Below are 18,340 nucleotides of genomic sequence, written 5' to 3' on the forward strand. Positions count from 1 at the left end.
GTAGGGAAGGGAAGGTTAGGGCAGTGAGAACGGCTCTTTCCTCCACTAGCTTTGGCCACTTTTGCTGTGGGCATCGGAACCAAGGCAGGCAGAAGGCCACCAGGCCCTCGGATACTGCTCGGAGGGTCTCTTCCAAAAGCGAGCTCTGAACTCTCCAGGACTCGTGGCCAAGTTGGAATGAGCTTGGGATTCCGAGTCCGGGGACTTAGGCTGTCTTTCCAGCTCCAGGTCTTTCTCACTTCAGGCAAGTCTCAAGTCTCTGAGCCTCCGTTTCTTCATATGTACCTTGGACATGGTAAAAGCATCTGCTCAGCTCCGTTGTCAGGCAGTTGTAAGGTCTAAATTCAATCGTGCAAAAGTATTTTGTGAATTTACAGTTTCAGAAAGCTTGTGTGCCTGCGCACAGCTTCTGGGGCCATGTCCTCCCCTCCCCCCACAGCATTTTCCCTGGGTGTCTGTCAGCCAGTCCCCTGTTCCAGTGTGAGATGCAAGGGACGAGCAGTGTTGAGTCACATCAGGCACTTGGGAGGCCTGGAGAGATGTGTTTTTGGCCAAGTCCAAGTCCACTCCTGACCCCCCTCAGCCTGCCCAGCAGAGGTGGCTGCTCCCTCCCTGCTCAGGCCTCATTCTGGCATGACCTCCGCCTCAGCTCCAAGCCCAGGCCTGCCCAGCAGCCAGCCAGTAGCACGGGCGCCCCTGCCTCCTTTACTTCTCCCTGACCAGGTTCTGTGCTAGCAAATGGTCTCTGGGCTCTCCACCCAGACCAGCCCTCCATTCACTCTCCTACAACCCAGGATTCATGGGGCAGGGGGGCAGGGGGGCAGGGCACATGCCTGCAGGTGAGGCTGAGGAATATGGGATGTCTCACACAGGCGCCATCGGCATCAGCTCGCACTGTGTTCTTCCATTCTCTTTCTCCCCTCTCCCTCCCTAAACTCAGCTTCCCTCTGTCCTCCCAGGATGGAACTCTAGCTCGCTCCTTGGCTTTGAGCTCTGCCGCCTGAGCGCACAGCTGGAGGGAGAAACCAACACAGGGCCCTGTTCACCCCCTCCTACCCCCACCTCACCTACAGCACCACACAGTGCGTGCCCAGACCTCTTCTGAGACGGGGTGATGGAGGCCAACTGGTCCCCCTTCCCCTGCACCGCGGAGAGAAATGCGGTTCCCTCTGGGACTGGGGCTGAGCTCCTTCTCCCTGCTTTAAAATGCCTCCTTTGAGTGTGCTCCAGACACATGCAGGAGGGCAGGCCAGCAGCAGCCCACATGAGGTTACCAGGAACCCTGTGTGCATAAGCTGAGAGGTTCCCGGATCTCCCCCACACCCTAATTCTACCTCCTTATACGTGCCTAGAGGGCAGAGGAGGATGGGAGCCCCAGGTGAACGTTGGGGAGGGAAGGGAAGCCCAGTGGCACCGATGGAAGATACGACGGCCAGCTCACCCCTGCTCATGCCCTCGCCCCCTCCTCGCATGAGGAGGTCCGGCCTCGGCTCTGGCTGTCCACTCCTGAGGCAGCCCCTTCCATCCTGAGTTAGTTCCGAAGCCTCCTAGTTCAGGCCCTGGAACCTCAGCCACTACCTGTGGTTTCTGAGAGGTTTAGGCCCCTGCCGCCCACCTTACCCAACCCCTCCACCTTCCCTTCTACTGGTGGGGGTGCAAGGGAATCTGTGATGCCAAAGTTCTCCGAGTGGAGGTCCACTCACCTTGCTCAGGTGCCTGTGGATGTGAGGGCCCTGGGGAGGAGCTGGAGGTGAATGAGATACAGCTGCCATCCGCAGATGGAGGCCAAGTCTACAGCTGAGTCTAAAATTAGGAAGCCAGCTGGGGGTCGCTGGGGTGTCACCCTTCCACTGGACCCTTGATGGAGCCTGAGGTCACTCCTTAGAACTGAGTTTCCCTCTGCTGCTAGCCTGGCCCTGGGAACAGAGGTGCCAAGGTGTAAAAGCCACCCCCACAGGGGTATCTGGATGTCCATGAAGGCTAAATGCTCAAGAGGGGCTTCATGGGAAGGATGGACAGTGACCGGACAGGTGCTCTAGGGGAAGGGGCGAGCCCCTTCCAGACCACGCCTGCCCACCAGCCGGTGACATCTCTCCCTTCCTCTCACAGATTCAGAACCCGTCCTGGCTTGGCAACAATGGGGCTGCCTCACCAGTGCCGGCCTGCGTGGTCCCCTGCGACCCGGTGCCTGCCTGCATGTCCCCTCATGCCCACCCCCCTGGCTCTGGGGCCAGCAGCGTCACCGACTTCCTGAGTGTGTCTGGGGCTGGCAGTCACGTGGGCCAGACGCACATGGGCAGCCTGTTTGGAGCAGCCAGCCTCAGCCCAGGCCTCAATGGCTACGAGCTCAATGGCGAGCCGGACCGCAAGACCTCAAGCATCGCGGCCCTCCGCATGAAGGCCAAGGAGCACAGTGCGGCCATCTCCTGGGCCACATGACAGGGCACCCCTGCCCCGTCCCCACCTCGGGACACCATGGGCCACGCCCATGTTTTCCAGGCCCCCAGCCTCCCACTCGACTTTCCTCTTAGGAACCTGGCCTGGGCCAGGGGCCTGACCCTCAGCACTTTCAGCCGCCCCAAGTCTGAGGCCCCGTGGACTGCTGGGAGGGAGGGGGCAGCAGGCCCCTGGCCCCGTCCTGGCACTGAGGCCCTGACCCCTGCTCCCAGCCACAGGCAGTGGAGAAAGCCAAGCGGCCACGTTTTTCGGCTTCGCATCCATGATAAGCTGAAGGCGCTTTCTCCCTCCTGCCACCTCCTCTGCCCTGCCTAGTTGACCATGAGTCAAAGTTAGATTTCCATACAGACCCAGCAGCCTCACCAGCCCAGTCTTGTGCATCCTGCCCCCTCCTAGTGGGGTCCCCTGGTCACCAGGCTTGTGGCTGTGTGTCTGAAGCACAGGCTGCCCTGCAGAACCGGCCTCCTACCCTCCCATCTTTCTCTCCCTGAAAGCACATGGAATCCGACCAGCTGGGGCCAAGGCAACGGCCTCCACCTTCCCCCGAACAGCGACGAGTCTGACAGAGCCTGGCTGACTGCATCCTGGCTGTGCCCTGGGCTGGATACACCTGGAGGGAGTGGGCAGAGGACGACAGGAACTGGAGCCGAGGACCCCTGCTGCCATCTAGCAATGCCAGTCCCCAGGGGAGACATGGGCCAGCCCCTCACTGGACACTATAGGGGAGGAGCCAGACCTGAGGGAGGCTGAGAACACGGATGCCACAAGGGCTCCCACGGTGCTAGAAGAAGGAAAGGTCCTGGGAGAGGGGGAGGCATCCGGGTGGGGCAGGAGCCCGGGCAGTCCTTCCGCTCTCCCGCCTGCCTGGCATCCGGTACAGAGGGGAGGTCTAGGCAGCTTTGTTCTCCATCCGGAGCCCAGGCAGGGTCCCTCAGGAGGATGCTGAGGGGCTCGTCCCTTCCCCACCATACCCTAGCCCCTCCCTGGGGCTACTCGGCAGTGTCCCGGCGTGGAAGGACTCACAACTCGGAACACATAAGCTAGGGCTTGGGGTTCCGGCAGCAGAGGGTCAAGAGCCACGTGCAGGCTTTGCTAGAGGACATGTGGCCGTGCTCGGCCTCCAGGCTCTGCCATGGCCTCAGACTGACTGTTCTCCCTGCCATATCTGTCACAGTGTCATCACTGCCCAGAGCCTTCCACGGCAGACGGGGGCTCTTTGTCCCTCCAGGCACTGGGGAGGGTGCTGCTCTTCTCCACACAGCTTTCCACACTCCGTCCTTACACTTCTTCCACAGGGACCGGGACTCTGCCCTCTCTCCAGCCTGTGGAAGGGCTCCTGGCCTGGGGTCCTCGGCGTGGCTTTGCTATTGCAGGCAGGGGTGGCAGGATACCCTCCTGAAACCAGGCTTCCCGCTCCAGGAAGCGGAGCTCCGTGCCTGCCTGCCTGACCCCTGCGGCTTGGGTCTGGCCCTGAGCCCCAGCCCTCACCTCAGCTGGGAGTACACAGTAACCAGTCCAGAGGCAGGCCTGTCAGACCCAGAGGGGTCCCTCCAGCAGGCAGCCCCCTGCATTGAAGCGCTTACCTTTTCTACCTTCTCCCTTGATTCCTGTCATGGAGTAGGGCTCAGGGTCGCCGACACAGAAAGGCCTGCTGGGTTGGGCTGAGGGTAAACTTGGTGTTGTTGAATGAGGGTCTCTGGGGTTGGGAGTGACAGTCTCCTGCCTGCCTGGTGTTCTCATCTGCTCTAGAAACCGGGCTGAGGAAGGGTCTGGCTGTGGCCTCCCTTAATAAGAGTCAGACCTCTTTGTGGATCGTAGCTCTAAAATTGAGCTTGTAGAGGTGAAAGGGTCTTGGACATTGAATTAAATGTTCTTGGAGGCTTGGCTTTAAGTGTTTCAAATATTTGAGGATCTTGGAGTGACTTTTGGGAAGTTTTTTCTAGTTCCGAGGTTTGCTGAAATGAGCTAGACTCCCCCAAAATCTAGCCAGGGAAAGGAAGAACTTAAGGCTGGGAACAGTTCCCCCATTTCTCCCCCATTTCTTTCTGAAATGTTCATGGCTGAAGAAGGATGGGGGAGGAAGGAACTTTCAGCCCGAGTCTTTCTCACCCATGAGAGAATCAGGACAAAGAGGAGGAGAGTCAGGTAGCTCCAGAGTGGGCCAGGAGGGAGAGCGAGGGAATCAGGACAAAGAGGAGGACAGACAGGTAGCTCCAGAGCAGGCAGGGAGGGAGAGCAAGAGCTTTAAGGGGGCTTTTCCGGAGGGGCCCCCGGCACTCATTTCCTCCATGGGTCCGCTCTGTGGCTAGGCTAGACCCAAGTCAGGCAAATTTCAACCCAAAAGCTTGAGAAGAAAAGGCGTCTATTAGAAGGCCCTGTGGCTATGGCTGCCTGTCCCAACACACCCAGGGAGTGGCTAGGATTAAACACGCCAATGTGAAACGTTCCTGTTCATCTCGTCAAAGGCAGCCACATACCCCAGGCGTGTCCTCCACGGCTTGGCCCAGCCCCTGGGGTCCACCTAACCACACTAAGTATGATAGGACCACTGAGTTGGTAGGAAGCTTAGAAACCCTCTGGTTAGTCCAGTCCCTTCACAACAGAGAAGACCCTGGCCCGGAGTGGGAAGTGACTGCCCTGACCTGCATTTGCCCTGAGACTAAGCTGAGAGAGGAGCCTGGGATGTGCCACCCAGGGTGTGAGGGCCCCGGCGTCGGTGGCACCGGGAGTGGCCGGTGCTGCATGGAGCTCCCTGGTGCCTCATGAGCATTCACTCAGCAGCTCAGTTCTGCAGAAGAGAACCTTGGGGCCCAGTCCCTTCCCAGACAGGTGGCTAGGCCCGGCATTCTGCACTGCAGAGCAGGGGGCCACTGCTGTGTCAGCTCCTAGGATGACTGCGCAAGTCAGGGCAGCTGCCCAAGGCCGTCTGGAGCTAGAGCTCATGAAGGCAGGTGGAGAGAAGCAGCTATCTGCCACGTGGTTCACTGCTATGCAAATAAGCTAAGAGAGGTGAGGATTTCCTTTGGATATCTGCCTAAGATCTCAACAGAAATGGCAACCTAAAAATGAAGTCGTGGGTAGCCAGCAGATGGACGGGCAGCCTCCCCACATTGACAGCCTCCAGTCCCTGCTGGGCACAGGTCTCAGCATGGCAAGGCTCGACACTAAGCTGCTGCTACTGCCCTCCAGATGCCAGCACTACTCCTGGGGCATGGGAGTGAGGGCTCTGGGGGGCACACAGAGAGGCTTGTCTCCAAGGCTGAAATAGCACTTGGAGGACATGGGCTTTTAGAACTTTCCTTGAATTCTTTTAACTATACTTGATTCTCAGCGCTCAGTACTGTGCCTCCAGCTTCGGGAAGCACTGTGGCCAGGTTAGCTCAAAGACACTGCGATGGGGTGGGTGCAGCAAGTATGAGGTGGGTTCCCAGCACACACGGCTGTGATCACACTGGACCCAGCTCCGTGTCCCATCTCCCATCATTTCGGCTGGGCAGACAAGAGGGACGTTTCCATGAAACGTACGCTTCTATGTACCCTGCTTATGCAGTCATTCCCTCCCTGGGCTAGACAGTGGGGGGCCATCTTTGAGAACCCGAAAGACACGTGGGTGTTCCTGGTCTGTTTCATGGCCCTGACTGTCAGGTGCAAAGGCAAACAGACCTAGCTGGGGGAGGATGGTTGGTAAATGGGCCCCCAGGATAATACTCTGTGACTATCCAGTTAAAAAATAAGAAGGTGACAAAGACCCATCAACCCCACTTCACTTCTTTCAGGATGCTGTAGGGAGGAAAGGTGCTTCCATGACCTCACCTCAGCCTCTCCTTTCTTCCCTCTTCACTCACACACATAGAGCTAGGCCTTTATACTACTGATTTTGAAGGACAGTTTTCAATGTCTAATCATCTGTTTGGGTGTGCAGTGGTTGAAAAAAGAGAGCTGAGTGCTAGAAGGAACATGAACCTCAACCGATACTTATTGTTCTCATTGTAAGATATTTTAACCCTGTATAAATGCAACTTTTCCTTTAGCTTAATGGCCTGGGGTGGAATATTAAAAATATATATTAAAAATACAGTAAAAATCCAGAAAAATGTAAAAAAAAAAAAAAAAAAAAGAGGTCGGTTCCATAAAGTTTTACTGCCTATACCACCATGTAACTACATTATAGCAAAATATTAAAAGAAACGTTCTTGCCTTTTAAAGTAAGTTATTGCACTTACATCTTTTTTGGGAGAGGAGGAACACGGATGGGAAGGAGACGGTAGGGGCCCAGGCACGGGGCAAAATGGAGTGCAGAGGCAGCTGGGCGCTCCCAGAACACCCTTTGCTGGCCCAGCCCAAACTGTTTGGTTGTTGTTATTTGCAATAAACTCCTTCTCCTTCCTCCTCTCAACTGGAATCTGTCTGTTTTGTTCCTGACTTGTGACAGATGAAATGTGATCAGAGGGGCCTCTGAAATCTCACGTTAATTGAAGTCGGCAAAAAATACTAACAGTGCCCTTTTGAACTGCTGACACAGTACAGAAGGGATTACCAGGGCTAGATGAACAACAGGTGGCCGGCTGATGCTCCTGCACAAAGAAGGGGTGCGTGGCCGGCGAAGGTCTGGGACATACCCAGCCCCCTTGTCCCAGAGGACCTGTCTGCACTGCAGGGAAGCTAGAAGGGGGCAGGGGGGTACCAGAGCCCACTTCTCAGGCAGCCCAAAGGGTCGCAGCAGCAGCTCTCTGCCTCCCCTGCATCTGGGGTGTGCTTGGCACAGACTGTGCAGTGAGGTCTTCACAACCAGCACTGCCAGCCCCTCGGTGCCACTGAGTACCGTTCTGTTCCCAGGGGTTGTTCTGAAAGCAGGAGAGGGCCAGAGCGTGGAGGTCCAGGCTACTTGGCACCAGGAGCACAGGGCGGGGGACCTCCAGGAGAGGCGGGTCCCAGTTCTGGCTCTGCTACTGAGTGGCCAGGGGAACTGTCCTTCCGGGAGGTATGGCCAGACAACTTTTAAAGCAAACCTCTGAAGACAAACTATGAACCAGAAGGAACCCAGATTCTACCGTGGAATAGGTGTTTCCTTGCTTTCCAGCACAAAGGTGACTCAGGAAGAGGCAGTCAGCCTCCAGGGGATCACTGTGTGGAGAGGGAGTCATTTCTGTGGACCAAACCAGCTGACTCTCAGTTCTCACATCTGAAGGATAGAAATAAGCCCTGTCCCTGCTTAGCTTACCAATGTGTGGGGAAGATTAAATAGACAATGTCCACGCATGGGCTTTGTAAGCCGACGTGGCATAGTGACATAAGGGACAATGATTACTCCCAGAGAATGACATCTCCCTCCAGCTCCCAGCGGTGAGTCTGATAAAACAACAACAACAAGCTCCTTTTCATCCTCTCTTTCCAACTATTTGAACATTATTCTCTTGGAACCACATCTCAGATTTCATACCTGTGCCAGTGCATTCACATTCAGTTAGAGAACCAACTGGGTTTTAGGTTGACCTGGACTGGGACCTTGTTTTTTTAGAAAATGACACCTGTCCTATATTAGGGCTCAGGGTCATGGCAGCACTTGGACGCTCCACACCAAATCACTGCCAAGTCACAGGGCAGGAATTGAAGCAGAGAGGGAGAAAAGCCATGTGCAAACCACATGTGAAGCCACGGGGTACTGTCTCTACCTCACGCCCCTGCTTCTTCCTGTGGGAGCTGAGCACTCCCCAAATCCCGCAGAGTCCAGATGAGCGCCGCTGCTGCAGAGGAAGACTGGCCTGATGGGTGACTTAGGCATCACGGGGGACGCAGGTTGCCCACCCCTGGGACCTGTGCCTCAGTGGTCTCTGGGGAGGACAAGGACAAGGTCAGGGCCAGCAGGGCCTCCTCTGGCTGTGGACTATGGCTCAGCCCTTCACTGTCTGACCACCCAGCACAGGTCATTGTTCCCCAAGCCATCTAGGCCCTTTCACCTGGCCACACCACTGGACTTGCTATCTCTTCTTAGAATGCCTCTATCTTCTCCCTAGATCCCCTCCAATGCACCAGCCGCTCTGCAGTGTCTCCTCCAAATGATAGCACCCTCTGTGAAGCTCTTTCTTAAGCCCATGCCCTCACCTCAACTTCCACCCCTAGGTCAACATCTGCCCTCTGTGCCTCTACAAAACTGTGTCATAATACCATGACGGCACATAATACGTATAAGTGATCCATTTATCCACCTGACTTCCTCACATCCCTGAAAGGCTCTTCAAAGAGAAGACAGGCTGCGTTCACATCTGAATGCCTGAGAGAATAAGAACGTCAGGTAACTGAGTGAATGAATGGGAAGGTGAGAATAATGAGATGCTCTGTTTTGATTAAGGGTGGGAGGACGGAGGTCAGAGGACACTCAGGGATTCGTTTTAGAGACAGCTGGAAGCCGACTCAGCCCACTAGAGATCTTCCGGGAGTGTCAGAGCCTCTGCTTGACCATGAACCCCATCCACCCCACTCCTCCGGGGTTCACGTGCATTCATGATGAGCTGTGGCCACGGCAGTAAACCTGGCCTCTTTATTTAGTGTTGCCGGGGTTGGGCCAGCACCGGGTCAGCACCGGGTCAGCACCAGGCCAGCTCCCCAAAATGGTGCAAGAGGTCCTGTGTCCAACAGTGTGCATCTGGATAAGATGCACTTGTCCCTGGGCTCCAGCATCCCCGGATAATCCTCATGCCCTTAAGCCCTCTACTCTCAACTCCAGCTTCAGCGGCCGGCTGAAGACAGCTCCGTTCCTGCCTTGGTGCCAACCCCAGCAAAAACCACTCTTGCCTTCAGCTCATCACCAATCCCATTGTCCCAGGTCTTGCTGCAGGCAACAGAGCCAACCTCAGGGCTCCACAAGCCGGCTGGGCCATGTGACAGCAGAATCCTCAGTCTGGCGAGCAGGGTGTGGAGTGGTGGTGGTACCTCTCCTTCCACAGGTCTAGACTTGCATGCTCAGCAGCTAAGGAACAATAGGCTCTCCACAAATAGCCAGTTCCCCAAAATGGACTGACTGCAAACTGTCTATGTGCACAAGTGAGAAGATGCAAGTTAGTGCCAGAAGACAATGGGGTGTGAGAGTTGAAATTTTCCCAGGAATTCTGTGTGATTCCAAACAGATTTTTTTTTTTTTTTGTAAGCTCAACACAGACCAACAGGCTTGAGGAAGGGCAAACCTCCACAGGGAGCTTCAGTTTATGAGCATGTGTACACCATGTGTTAAGGTGTTGCCTTAACTAGTTGGGAGAAAACCCACTGTAGGGCCTGCATGAGATCTGCCTGGAACCCCAGTCAGGATGTGGTTCTTAGATGTGCAGAGGACACAGTGTTCTTGCCCTGCCTCCTGGGATTTCTCCTTTGGTTGCATCACAAGCCCCCTCTCCATCCCTTCTCTGTCCTCTACCCACAGTGTACCTCTGTAATTTCCAGGCTCTTCGGGAAAGGAAGGGGCTCCCTGTGGCTATGATAGTAGGGCCAAGCTACATCATGGGAAAGAATGAAAATAAATGAGTGTGCATGTGTGTGTGTGTGTTGAGAGGACAGGGGAAGGGGATAAAAGCCTAAGGAAGGATGACACACAAGGCAAACCATAGCTCTTCTGCAAGATAGGTATGGACAGAAAGCACTGTCCAGATGAAAGCATGGGAGAGCACTGGCCAGGAACCCACATGGTGAAGCGAGAGACAGGAGACATGAGTTTAAGAACTGACTTTGCAACTTGCCTCTGTTACCTTTGGCAAGCCACAAAAATGCTTTCATGTTCAATTTTTTCATCTGTAAAATGGGGATAACCAACTGTTTCCTGCTTATCTCATCAGGGGGTTACAAAGTCCAAAAGTTAAAATATTTGAAAACAGTGGAGAGTTGTACAGTGGGGGAATCATGCACACTGGAGGCTGGGAAGGCCAAAGGGGTTGACTTCCATCCAAGTGGCTAAGGGCAGGGCGCCAAACATCAGATAACTGCTTCACAAAAGTGACATCATACTATGGAGCACTGGGAACGTCCGATATTATGTCTATCAGGTATCAGATTGGCGGGGGTGGGGAGGCAGTGAGGGACCTGGGGGAGAGTAGTGTATTCATCTGCTTGGGCTGCCATAACAAAATACCACACAGTGGGTGGCTAACAGACATTTATTTTCTCCTAGTTCTGGAGGCCAGAAGTCCGTGATCAAGGTGCTGGCAAATCTGGTGTCTGGCCTCTTTCTGGCTTATGTTAATAGAAGACCACCTTCTCTCTGTGTCCTCACATAGCCCTTCCTCTGTGCACACACGGAGACAGGTCTGGTGCCCCTTCCTCTTTTAAGAACACCAGTCTTATTGAGTAGGGTTCCACACTTATGACCTCACTTAACCTTTATTACCTCTTTAAAGGCACTACCTGCAAATGCAGTTGCATTGGGGGTTAGGGCTTCAGTATACGAAGGGAGGGCACACAACAAGCAGCGTGGCTGGTACGTGTTATCGGGGTGAGGGGAAGGCACAGAAATGGACAGGGGGCTCCTTTTTCCATCCCCATATCCAAAAGGGTCTCAGCATTGCCAGCAGCCATTCTGGTTCAGCGCCCTTTCACTTTCTACCCAGGCTACTGTTAAGTGGCTACATCTCATTCCCGGTCTCTCCCTGGTCCACTCCATCAACAATAGGGATGCCAAAACCCAGCTCTGATCCATTCTTTATCAGCACATTAACCTGAAAACCTTCACACAGCCTACAGACTGGAGTTCCGGCTCTTTCATGTAGCCCTCAAATCCTGTTCAGCCTTGTTGTTTCTAATTCCCCAGTCTGGGCTCTGTGCTCCTGAAAACCTAGGACATCCTTTATATTTTCCCATCTTCTTGTTTCCTTTCACTTCCCTCAGGTCGAATGCCTGTCCCAACGTGCCTCTTTATTTGTTAAGGATTTTGCAATTATGTTCAGGAGGGTTATTGGTCAACACACCCCTGTCCACCTAATGCCCATCTTCATGCATTAACTCTTCACAGCCCCTTCAAGTGGTACCTCCTTGACCAAGTCGATAGTAATCCTACTCTCCTTCCATAGTGGAGAATGTGTGCAAATTGCCCTTTGTCATTCACTGCCTTATACAGCAGATAGGACTACACTGATTAATCTCTTGTGTTTATCAATTCAATGAGTTCCTTGAAGGCGGAAATGATGTCTCCTTTGCCTGTTTATCTGAAGAACCTGGCATGGCATCCCTCACATGGCCAGCATTTAATAAATGTCAGCCGCCTAGTTGGCAAATCTGCATTCCATACCAAGAACGCACCAGACTGAGGCAATGGGACTGGAGGCATCCTAGATCCTGAGGCCCTAAGCAAATCCCAGGTTAAGGAAGGGAAGATATACCAGTCCAGGATAAACCAAGGAACTGAAAAAGATGATACTTTTTAACCATCAGCTTTTTTTTTTTTTTAAATGAACACTTCATACATATCGTATGTACTCTTGTGTCTGGCTTTTTTTTTTTGCTCACCTATTTTGGAAACTCATCTATGTTGTGTCACTCAGTAGTTCAGTATTTGTATTGCTGAGTTGTATTTCATTGTATGAATATACCAGAATTTGTCTATCCATTCATCTGCTCTTGAACATTTGACTTATTTCCAGCTTTTGGCTATTCTGAATAAAGTTGGCTATGAATATTTGTGTGCAAGTTTTTGTGTGGATATGTTTTTTTTTTTTTTTTGAGATGGAGTCTCGCTCTGTTGCCCAGGCTGGAGTGCAGTGGCACGATCTCCACTCACTGCAAGCTCTGACCCCCAGGTTCATGTCATTCTCCTGCCTCAGCCTCCCGAGTAGCTGGGACTACAGGTGCCCGCCACCACGCCCGGCTAATTTTTTTGTATTTTTAGTAGAGATGGGGTTTCATCGTGTTTGCCAGGATGGTCGCGATCTCCTGACCTCATGATCCGCCCGCCTTGGCCCCGAAAAGTGCTGGGATTACAGGCATGAGCCATCTGTTTTTTTAAAAACAATTCCGGTGAGGAATTTTGTCAAATGCTTTTTCTATATCTAGTGAGACAATCACACAAATATTCTCTTTTACTCTATTGTGAATTACGTTGATTTTCCAACATTCGACCAACTTTGAATTCTTTAATCTTGTATCAATCTGCCAATCTTTTGTTAAGGATTTTGCATTTGAAGGCTATTGGTCTGCAGTTTTCTTCTTGTAAGGTTTTTATCTGGCTTTGGTATCAGCGTAGTAATGGCCACTTAAAATTAATTGAAACATACTTCCTCCCCTTCTATTTTCTGAAAAGGGTTTGAATAGATTGGTATTATTTCTTCCTTAATTGTTTGATAGAATTAGCCAGTAAAACTATGTGGACCTAGGTATTTCTTTGCAAAACATTTTAAATTACAGATTTCTTTAACAGATACAAGGGTATTCAGATTTTCTATTTCTTCTTCCAGCAGTTTTGTCAATTTGTGTCTTTCATGGATTGTGCTCATTTCATTAAGTTACAGAAATTATTGTTATAAAGTTCATATTTCTTCGTCTGTTTGGGCTGCTACAGCAAAATATCTTAGACTGGTAATTTATAAACAATAGAAACTTATTGCTCACAGTTCTGGAGGCTAGAAAATCCAAGATCTAGGTTTTGGCAGATTTGGTGTCTGGGTAGGGCCCATTCCGTATAGATGGCACCTTCTAAGTGTCCTCACATAGTAGAAGGCACAAATGTGCTCTCTCTCAGGTCTCTTTTATAATGACGCTAATCACATTCATGAGAGCTCTGCTCATGAGCTAATTACCTGCCAGATGCTGCACCTGCCAACACCAGTGCACTGGGGATTAAGTTTCAACACATACATTTGGAGGGGAGTGGGGTTGGGTGCGGGGAGGCACACAAAAATTCAGATCATAGCAATGTATTATCCTTCTAATATGTTTAGAATCTGTTCCAGTGTTCCCCTCTGATTCTTGATACTGTTAATTTGTATCTTAGTTCTTTTTTTTCCCTTTAGCAGTCTTGAGCAGTTATTAATCTTCTTCAAATAACCAGTTCTTGATTTTTTCCATTGTTTTCATTTTCTACTCCATTGATTTCTGTTCTTATCTTTATTCTTTCTACTTACTTTGAGTTTATTTTGCTCTTTTTCCTAGTTTCTTAATGCAGACTTTTCTTTTTCTCTAATTTAAACTTCAAGCTATAAATCTCTAAGTACCCTACACATTTTGATACACTATTTTCATTTTTACTCAAAATATTTTCTAATTTCCTTTGTGTCTTTATTAATCCACACATTATTTAGAAATGTTATTTAATTCCCAACTACTGGGGATAGTCTCAGATATCTGTTATTGATTTAGAATTTAACTTCACTGTGGTCAGATAACTTTTTAATGTTTTCAATTACTCTAAAATTACTGAGACTTATTTTTGTGTAACGCATTTGAGGTAAATGTTGCATGTGCACTTAAGAAGAATGTGTATTCAGCTACAGCAGATGAAGTGTTCTGTAACTGTCAATTAAGCCAAGGTTGTTGACAGTGTTATTCAGGTCATCTACATTTTTCTATCAACTTGTTATATCAGTTACTAAGAGAGGAGCGTTGAAACATCTATATATAATTGTGGGTTTTCTATTTCTCTTTCAGTGTTAGTTTTTGCTTTATATATTTTGAGGCATTGTTATTTAATGCACACACATTTTAGGATTATCTTGTTCTGTCTTCTTGATGACGGGGCCTCTTTATGAAATGTTCCTCTTGCTCCCTGATGATACAATCACTCTCACTTTCTCATGACTATTATTTGTATAGTATATCTTTTCTAGCCTTTTACTTTTTAAACTTAACTTTTATAGGGGTTTTCCTTGTAGACAGCATGTAATTGCACTTGCTGCTTAATTCAGCCTGATAATCTCCACCCTTTAATTATAGTGTTTAGATCATTTACATTTAATGTAATTGGTGACATGTTTGGGTTTAACCCTATCTTGCTCTTTGTTTCCATTTGTCCCTTTTGTCCTTTACTTTTCTTTTCCTGCTTTTTGATTGAGTATACTTTTGATATTCCATCTCTAGTATTGCCTTATTAGCCTTGCCTCTTTTAAAAGTGATTTTTAGTGGTTGCTCTAGAGTTTACAGCATGCACTTTTAATTTATCACAGGTATCTTACAGACACCTTCCTGGTTTTCTTCCTAATTCACTGGCAACTACTTCGTCTCCTTTGCTGGTTCTTCCTTTTATTCTCTACCTGTAAATGTTAGAGTGGGCCTAGTACTTGGGCCCCTATCCTTGTCACCTCTCTAACTACACTAATTCTCTGGGTAATCTTATTGAGTCCTAGGGTTTTAAATCCCATCTTTATTTGCAGTCATAACTTTTCCTCTGAGCTCTAGATAACTAACTGTTTAAATGACACTATACCTTAGATGTCCAATAGACATCTTAAACTTAACATGTTCAAAGTAGAGCTCTTGATTTTTCTCTCTCAACATTTCCTTGCCTTCACCCTGCTCAGTCTGACATATTTCAGCTCATGGTATCATACAGTTACTCAGGATAAAAACCTTGGAGTTACCTGTAAATCTTCTTTTGTTTTCATCTCTTATATTCAATTCATCAGTACATCCAATAAACTCTACTTCCAATATAACTTCTCACCACCTCTGCTGCTACCATCCTAGTTTAGGTCACCATTTCTTACTTGGGGTCCCTAAAATAGTGTCCTAGCTGAATTCCTTTCTTCTACTCTTGCTCCTTACAGCCTATTGTCCACTCAGTAGCAGGGATAACCTTTTTAAAAATGCCATTCAGATATGTCACTCTCTTGCTTAAAACTATCCAGTGTCTTTCCATCCTTACTCATAGTAAGACTCTAGAATCCTTTTGGCCCATATGATCCTAACACAATTTGGCACTGGTCTTCCTTTCTGGCATCATCATCTATCATGCTCTCCATACTCAATACGCTTCAGATATTATTCTTACTGTTCTTAAAATAAGCTGAGCTTGTTCCTGCCTGAGGGCCTTTATACCAGCTCTTCCCTCTGCCTGGTGTGCTCATGGTTCACTCCTCAACATTTAAATTTGTGCTTAAATATCACCTCTGATCAACCTACCTAAAATGTCTCCAAGTCATTATCCACATGTAATACTCTGCTTTATTTTCTTCACAGCATTTATTGACATTTGAAATTATATTCAGTTATTTGTTTTGGTTATCTTCCTCATTAGAATGTAAGCTTGATGAAAGTAGGTACATTGTTTCGTTCCGTGCCATATCCTCACACCAAAAACAGTATCTGGCACACAATAACTGCTCAATAAGTATTTGTTGACTGAAGGAAACCATCACATTAGGTTTTTTACTTTTTAAGGGAAAATAATCTTTTTAAGACAATAGACTTAAAAACATGAGTGAAATTTTACTTTCTCTTGGTCCTTTCTCTGAAAGTAAAGTAAATTTTGGTGTCAGATGCAATTCTCTTCAGTAATAGCCTTCAGGTTCAGATTGTGGGCATGAAAGGATTTCTTTACTGAGTGATTTAACCAAAGTAATCTGTACTGAGAAGTAGATAATAGTCACAGCCCAAGGTGAGAAACAATGTTGTGTCCTGCTCATAGTCTCACAGGATACTTTTGGTGTGTTGTTAAGGCCTAAAGGAACCAAAAATCATTCCTTAGGAAGTTCTCCCTCCAAATATTTCCTAAACCCCAGACTTCCACACAGCATATAATACACTGCAGTGGACTTCCAAATGTTTCTTTTCTATCCCAACCTCGTCCAAAGTCATCTTCTCCACTGAGATGGTACAGATGACATGAGAGTTGAAAGAGCATCAATCTCTTATTAAAGAATATTCATCATTATGACTTCCAAAGAAGGGCCAGGGTACAACTGGCAACTGAAAGGTGCTATGAGACAGAGAGAAAAAAAAATACTTGAATCCTCCATGCTTTGGACAAGACGGAGTTAATGGAACCCTCATTTGGCCAGGTTGTAAGATATCAAACCAACTGGTGACAAAAAGGCTGTTAGGAAAAAAATTATTGGAACTATATCCGGAAAACAGAACAAGGTATTTTGGTGCAGCGTAGACAGAAGACAGGAGATCAAGGTGAGCCCCCAAGGATCTACTAGAGAAAGACTATTGGAAATCCTATAGGAGCTGCTGCCACCAATGTACAATTTTCGTTAATTACCTCAATTGTGGCTGTTATCCCCTTAATGAGAAACATAACTTTACTTCTAAGCAGGCAGTGATGCTGGCAGAAAGTTGAAACCTGAAAATCAGCAGATACGGGGTTGCATACAGCCCTTTCTATTGAAATTAAGCCACACAGAAAACACAGGGAGAGGACTCCAAATAGCTTCAGACAGCAGCCAGCCATGCAGGGTCCTCACCAGGCACCGGATGGACGCTCTCCGGACTCCTCAAAAGAGGCCCAAATCACAAGTGCTCATTTCAATAACGTAAGAAAATAAACATGGGGTTTATTTACAGCACAGGAAAGGGACTGGGGCAAAAGAACTGCTCATTTGGTAATCCACCCTGACGGGGCCAGATAGGATCCAGACCCCCAGGCTCTCTGGTAACAGGGTAAGCAGAAATAGGGGCCGGAAGAGGGCTGGCTGGCAGCATCACCAGGTACAATCTGGTAAACGATCCGGTTAATAAAAGGGGAAGAGATCTGATACATCGTTCCATCTCACCAACTCAGGCATAAGTGCTCTTGCTATCTCCAGTTTCTGGCTGAGGAAACTAAGGCATGGTCAAGGGAAGAGACTGTGAGAAAAGGACATTTTAAAGCTTCTTGCATCCTCCATACATTGGAGAAGATGGGGTTAATGGAATCCTCATTTATAGCTGGGACTAAAACATACATGCTTAGAGTCCTGGGCCACTGATGGACTCATACCATCTTACCAAGCTCAAGAACTCCCACTAGAACTGGAGCTCAAGAACAGGGTAGGGACACTGTCTTAGTCAGCTCTAATTCCTGTATCTCCTGGACCTACCACACTGCCTGGCAAAGACTACATTTTCTTTTTCTTTTTCTTTTTTTTTGAGATGGAGTCTTGCTCTGTTGCCCAAGCTGGAGTGCAGTGGTGCGATCTTGGTTCACTGTAAGCTCTGCCTCCCAGGTTCACGCCATTCTCCTGCCTCAGCCTCCCGAGTAGCTGGGACTACAGGCGCTTGCCACTATGCCCGGCTAATTTTTTGTAAATTATAGTAGAGACGGGGTTTCACAGTGTTAGCCAGGAGGGTCTCAATCTCCTGACCTCATGATCCGCCCACCTCGGGATTACAGGCGTGAGCCACCATGCCTGGCCAAAGACTACATTTTCGTGAGAAAATGAATAGTAGGAATAACAGAATGACTGAATAAATGTTCTCTTCCCTCAACTGGATTAGTAACTAGTTGGTTGTTCTTCAGCTGTGCTCACCAGAAAACCAAATGTTCCTTGAGTTGATGCTTGGGTATAGTACCAATGGTATGTTTGCAGCTATAAGTAAAAGTCCAAATAAATATATTTTAAAGGGAAGGTTCTATATGGTGGCAAGGCCTGACTGGTGGCTTTGGTCTAAGACATATGGATCCCTGCTTTGTCAGCCGCTCCCACCCCACCTGCAGTTCCTGAGAGGTTGTAGACAAGATGGGGCTTTGCTGAGGAAGCCTCTAGCAGACATAGCTGCCTGGTAACTCTTCAGAACTACCTTGTCTTCTGTCTGATAGTTCTGTGCCTTTCAGGGAGAGTGGGAAGAGATGCAGCCAGTGGTCCAACCAATGGAGAGCAGAAGAAAGGAAAAAGCGCTATCCTGGGCCAGGCATGGTGGTTCACACCTGTAATCCCAACACTTTGGGATGCTGAGGCAGGAGAATCGCTTGAGCCCAGGAGTTAGAGACCAG

At 49.1% G+C, this 18,340-nt stretch overlaps 2 protein-coding genes across 2 annotated transcripts in view; one reads left to right on the plus strand and one right to left on the minus strand.

Annotated features, from left to right (window-relative positions):
* The window catches only part of ALX4 (ALX homeobox 4), a 45,267-nt gene extending 42,689 nt beyond the window's left edge, over positions 1–2,578 (plus strand). The window contains exon 4 of the mRNA XM_008000967.3: positions 2,110–2,578. Within this exon, the coding sequence (XP_007999158.1) occupies positions 2,110–2,439 (330 nt within the window). The 3' untranslated portion in view covers positions 2,440–2,578. The remainder of the gene's footprint in view (positions 1–2,109) is intronic.
* Positions 1–18,340, minus strand: part of EXT2 (exostosin glycosyltransferase 2) — a 197,159-nt gene that overhangs the window by 16,919 nt on the left and 161,900 nt on the right. The gene's annotated exons all lie outside the window — the stretch shown is intronic.

This window comes from Chlorocebus sabaeus, chromosome 1, assembly GCF_047675955.1.
Source record: "Chlorocebus sabaeus isolate Y175 chromosome 1, mChlSab1.0.hap1, whole genome shotgun sequence".
NCBI lineage: Eukaryota > Metazoa > Chordata > Mammalia > Primates > Cercopithecidae > Chlorocebus > Chlorocebus sabaeus.